The sequence below is a fragment of the Condylura cristata genome, unplaced genomic scaffold (assembly GCF_000260355.1).
Source record: "Condylura cristata isolate star-nosed mole 26May11 unplaced genomic scaffold, ConCri1.0 scaffold00005, whole genome shotgun sequence".
Taxonomy (NCBI): Eukaryota; Metazoa; Chordata; class Mammalia; order Eulipotyphla; family Talpidae; genus Condylura; species Condylura cristata.
This window is the reverse complement of record NW_004567106.1, coordinates 42,193,091-42,198,872: the sequence shown is the minus strand read 5'-3', so window position 1 is coordinate 42,198,872 and position 5,782 is coordinate 42,193,091. Positions and strand designations below refer to the sequence as shown.

General features: G+C 41.9%; 1 protein-coding gene across 1 annotated transcript in view; it reads right to left on the bottom strand.

Annotated features, from left to right (window-relative positions):
• GSAP (gamma-secretase activating protein) overlaps positions 1 to 5,782 on the bottom strand; it is an 84,601-nt gene that overhangs the window by 21,355 nt on the left and 57,464 nt on the right. The window contains exons 20-23 of the mRNA XM_012721081.1: positions 4,722 to 4,907; positions 3,924 to 3,982; positions 3,107 to 3,138; positions 756 to 817 (exon numbers count right to left, since the gene is read on the bottom strand). Coding sequence (XP_012576535.1) covers positions 756 to 817; positions 3,107 to 3,138; positions 3,924 to 3,982; positions 4,722 to 4,907 — 339 coding nt within the window. The remainder of the gene's footprint in view (positions 1 to 755; positions 818 to 3,106; positions 3,139 to 3,923; positions 3,983 to 4,721; positions 4,908 to 5,782) is intronic.

Sequence of the window (5,782 nt, the reverse complement as noted above, 5' to 3'; positions counted from 1 at the left end):
CATCTCTGGCCTGTACCCCAGTTCTGTAAAAATAAATAAATTTTTTTAAAAAAAATTAAATAATTTGGGCCTCTTTGGGAGATAATCTGATTTTTTTCCAAGTTATTTTTGATTAATAAGTTTTCAAGCTTTTCTATTTCTTCTTGTTATAAGTTTGGTATTTCTAGTTGCAAGAAAACTTTAATTTTCAAGTCTATTAATATGGATCTATACAACTGTTTCAACTTGTCATATCTGAATTAATAGATTATCCTGTTATAAGCATGAACAATATTAAAATCATTTTATTAAACTTCCAGATGTCTCTTCAGTTTTTAAAAACATTTTGGGTTTATTTAAGTTCTTCTCTTCAATCAATTTATTTTTAATTTATATTTCTTTGGTCTTCCTAGCAGTAGGAGCCGTTGAGAAGGAACAACTTATTCTGTTGTATTTTAAATCCCAAATATAAATGCTAAAAGCAAATTCCTTATTTTAAACTCTCAATGCTACACATTTCCTTATGATGTTTTTCGTGACCATATGTTGATTGGGGTGATAGGTTAACATGTGTCTTTCCTATTAAACTACAAAGTTCCAAGAGGCACGAGGGCAGATATCATTGGTGTGCTGCTTACCACAGAGCCATGGCAGCTGGGAACAACTACGTGTTGCAGCAGTGAGGAAAATAGATTAGGATGAGCAGTCCCACCCAGCCCTGAGCCCTCTACTGGGAGCCTAGCACTGCTGGCACTGCACAGACCCCGGGCACTTACCAGTCCTATAAGTAGCCGCTGGTGCTTGTCCTCCTCCTGGAAGAGGGGTGTTAGTCTTGGCTCTGAAATTAAGCAGACGAACAAGGTGGTGTTTAGGAAGTGGGCAGAGGAAAGAGGGACCAGCCTAGGTTTCCCATCTCTGAGCCACCGGGAAACTCCAACACTTCCCTGAGAGGATGAAAATTTTTCATTCAACAAGCATGCCCTAGTCCTGCAAGGTAATATGCAGAGAGCTCTGTGAACAAAGGTAGAAACCAGGAAGGAAAGAAAACATGGAATACAGCTCTCAGGACGAACAGGCTCTGGCTGATTTCTCTTGGCAATGCCTTAGAACCTCTGTTTCACTGGAAACACAGGCACCTGGGCCCTGTCTTCATCCTGAGGAGGTCCACGCCCAGGAAAGGGAAGTGATAGGAAGCTCCTTTCTTTCTGATACCCTTAGGTCAGTGACTTTGGTAGTTACTGAGCTGAGGCCTGGTCAATTACTATGATAAGTAGTACTAAATGGCACGGGTCATTAAATTGAAAAGTAACTGGACAAAGTGGAAAAGTGGTATGGAAAGCTCAATTGGTGGTTACGTCATTTTGTGCACCAGAATTTGGAGTGAACCATGAGACTGGATGGGCAAACCCTGCCGCCTGGGAAGATCTGCCCTAACACAGCACCCCACACTTCCTCTCCTGAGCCCCGGAGGCATGAGGCTCGCCAAGAGACAGGACTGTCCTGCTTATCAAACTGGCAACTCCTTGTGAGGGATGGATGCCTCTTGACCCCCCAGAAGAAATCCTATCTGGATCCTATACAATCTTGATAGTTAAGATGAAACCATTCAAAGTTTGAGCCCAGCAGCCCTGAATTTCACAGTTTTCTGGTTTCGGACAGTGACAGCATTCTTACCAGGAAGCTAGCACTAGCAAACATGTGGGAGGAAGGGGCAATTTCCCGATAGTGCTTCAAGAAAGAACGACTAGTAATTGAATGGAAACGGGCTTCAAATGCAGGAGCAGGAGGAACTCTAGCAGGAAACAGAAGGGCTGAACACAGCCTCTCATATTGTTCAACCTCTCATATTGCAAACCTTCTGAATCCCACACAACAATGTCTTTTCTTGCTGGGCAGGATTCCAGTCAACTGCTTCTGCCTGATACAGTGGCAGAACCCATGGCTTCAGGCCTGGTGACAGCCAGCCTGCTGAGGCTGGCCCAACAGGAAGAGCCCTGTTGGGCAGGACCCACACTGGACAAGTTCACTGTCACAGTTCATGTGAGACATGTGCACAGCTGTGGGATGTACGATAACACACCATAGAAATTATTTCCACTAGGTCACCCAACATATAACCCAACATCAAGGGTCATAAAACAAAAGTGGGACATAAGAACAGCTTTTTTAATGAAGGCTGACCTTTATGAGGCTTTAAAGAGTCCCACTGACCATAAAAAAGCTTGGAGGTGAATATATTCAGCATTCTCTTCCCCCAGTTTCACCTGGTTAAGTTCCTCTGGTTTGTCAAGACTTTACTCAAGTTCTTCCAACTTCCCTTGCTCTCAACCATCCCGACTCCTCACCAAGGCTTCCCTGATCTTCACTGCACCACGCTTCCTGGTTTAGAAAATTATCATTTTGCATTTTACCCTCACACACTAATGACCAAGAAGTCACCTCCAGTACCCCACATAAGCCAAGCTTTGTCCTGGCATTATATATACCACCCATTTACTTACATCTTCTCCTTACCCCAGCCCCGAGGAGAAGAGTGTACAACAGTGTAACAAGTGGATAATCAGCTTGAGCAGGAGTGCAACTGTAGACCAAACTGGAATTTAAATCCAGTTCTGTCCACCTCAAGCCTATGCCCCTGCCCTGCAGCCACACTGCCTGCCTAGAGGCTTCTCACCTTTGCACCCTTCTGACCTAGTCCACTGAGTACCCCAGGGTTGACACAATGCAAGGGCATAGAAGTATAATCAAACAGCTGGATCCCTTAGCTTAGGATGTAAACCAAGGGAACAGCTGAAATGCCTCCTTCAAGAAGTGCCAGAGGGAATCTTACTTAGAGGCAGTAAATATGGAAAAGGATGAAAAACAAAAGGTCAGCATCCAGGGTGCTGCTCCAGCAAAAGTACCTCAAGCAGATGCCTCCAAATGTGCTGCCAGACCCAGAAGGAGCTAGGGAGCACTCTGGCTGGAGGAGCTAGGGAGCACTCTGGCTGGAAGATGTGGATGGGCTCTACCTTCTTCACACAATTGGAAGTGGCTTTCTTGCTAACCCACAGAGGAATGCAGAACAGTGTTCCACACAAAACATTGACTGAAATCCAGAAGGCATTTATTACAGGTCTTTTCTTACCCAAGTTCCTTGCTTCTAGGTTCGAAATCACCCTACAAAGAAATTGGTCAATGTTATTACAGAGAAAGCATTGTGAAAAAGAAAAACTAAAGCAAGCGATACCACTGTATAAAGATATCCTTTCAAAAGCCATAAAACCACTGCAGAAGCAGTTGTCAGGCTGCTAAAAAAAACCTCAAAAACTTTAATCAACTTGGCAAAAGCCACACTGGGCAATTATAAAATCTCAAACACTTCAGAGCAAACAACAGCCACAATTTAGAACAATAGCAGCTCTCAGTTATTGGAAATGATGGGAAGAATAAAAAACAGGGCTTGGAATGGGGCGTGAACTTGGAGCAGTCTGAGTGACTCATCTATCTTGAAAACAGGCTTTCAAAATAAGAGTAAGTTGACCAGCCCACTAAAACTTTTTTTAAAAATCAAAACCACTGTCAGGAGGGAGGAATGTGGGAGACTATGAAGAGGACCAGTGGTGGCGGGGGGAAGTAAACATTGTTGTAAAATGAGCAATAATGTAAATAGATAAACAAATAAGGGGAAAAAAGTCAACTACTGTCCATACCCATCATGACCAAAATGCTCAGTCAATAAGAACTTCCGTTCTCACTTTCACTGATCCCTTGTAAATCATCCATCTCCAGGATGTAACTCTAAAAGGTTGACATACAGACTTTTCCACTGGAAACTCCAGCACTGAACTTCAGAATAAGATCCAGGTAGCAGCATTTATTAACCACCATTTTCGGAGGAAGGCAGCCAACCAAATCAAAGTAAAAGACCTCTGATACATACAATAGTTCTAAGTTGTGCTTACTTTATTGCGTTATCCAGAATATTTCTCACATATGCCAGGGGCCTTCTTTTTCCTGTTTTCTACGAGTGAGAAAACACAGAGGTGTGTGGAAAGTGAAGATTTTTCTGGGGCCATTTTTCAGATCAAGGGCATAATGGATATAATTTGTTTCTGAAAGAAGAAATATACCTTTCAAGTAATCAAAACACCTAGATTCTTAAAAAAAATTTAGGTTTTATTCTAAAACTACTATAGATTTACAGGAAGTTTCGAGTCAACTATATACTATATACAACACCACAATAAGAATGCCACGGATTTTGTGTACCGTTCACCCAGTGTCCCCGATGTTCACATTTCATGTAAGTAACTGTAGTGCAATATCAAAATCAGAAAATGAATGCAGGATTCTGTGCTGTTCTATCACTTGTGTAGAGTGATGTACTGCAATGTGTCTCCATGATCAAGCGACGGAACTGCTCCATCAGCTAAAGAGCTCCCTCTTGCTAATCCTTTACAATCACTCACATCCACTCTTCTTGCAATTATTCCTAACCCCTAACAATCTGGAAATACCTAGACATTTTTAAAATCAATTTTTAACTGTCCAAGTAGTGAAGTACCAATCTGCGTCCTTCTACCACTAATGTGCTGTGTGTCTAGCAACCTCGTCATACTTGAATTTCCTTCTCAAGAGGACAGAAATTAGAGACACATCTCTGTCTGCCTAACAGGGGATCAGGAGTGACCGTGTGAAAGTGCTCAGCACTGGGGAGAGAGCTGCAAAGGAAGGCCGGTCCTATGGCTTAAGGGCATCACCTGGATCTCACACACTCTGCTTCTGCTGCTTGGTTTCTTTGCATGAACATACACATCCTCTTCCGAAATTAGGCTGTGCCATTCTCTCTTGACCATGCTGTTGTTATAGTGTAAGTGTGGCTTGGAATATTTAACATATTCCAGGTTGGCATTCAGTTTTTCCCAGTAGCCCTTAAAGTTGTGCACCTGTAGAAGACAAAAACATCAGAGAGTGTGGGAAGCTGGGCCTGTGGCCCAAACTATCCACCCAGAGCCATGGATGCTTTGCCACAAAGCTGAGCTCTCCTTATTTCTTCAATTCTGGGGTGGCAGCATTTCTGAGAGAATACTTTCTGTGTCAAATGGAAATAGATTCTCTCCCTAAAACAGAGACTTAGTCTTGCCTGCCTTACTTTACTTTCTCCCACAACCCCCACCCCTCTGAGAAGAGAGAGCAATTTCCACTCAGTCCTGGGGCCTGTATGTGTCCCCTGGGTTATAGCTAAGTGGGAAGCCTGTCTTAGGTACACCAAGGCACTTCTCCCCAGAGACCAATTTTTCTGACTTTGGTTGTATCAACAATACCATCATGTTCAGTCAGAGAATGTTGATTTAAATTTGGAATTGTGGAAAGGCTTATTTTCTCACTAAACTTATTTACTTCCAAAAGGGTTTTCCCAAAGCTAGGAATTAAAAAGGTTAAGTAAATTAGTTTCACTCTCAATTGTTAAATACTCCAGAAAAGAATGAGTTGGCATCCTAGTTAGGTTATTGACATATTAACTGTACTATCCCAAAGCAAGAATGAATCCATTGTGCTTGTTTTATCTTTTCGTTACGTTCACTTGAAAATAAAATGCAGTATTAATATATCTTTTAATGTTGAAGGATTTACTAATACAAATTGTTTTAACTACTACTTTTTGTTGGGTTTACAACACTCTATAATTTAAGGAAATAGGTTCACACCTCTTCAGCTGTATTTTACCACAATACACCCACAACCACCACTGTTTTTTTTATAACAGTTTATTTTTACATCATTTTGTACATTTTTTTTTTCATCTCAATTGTAATCCCCG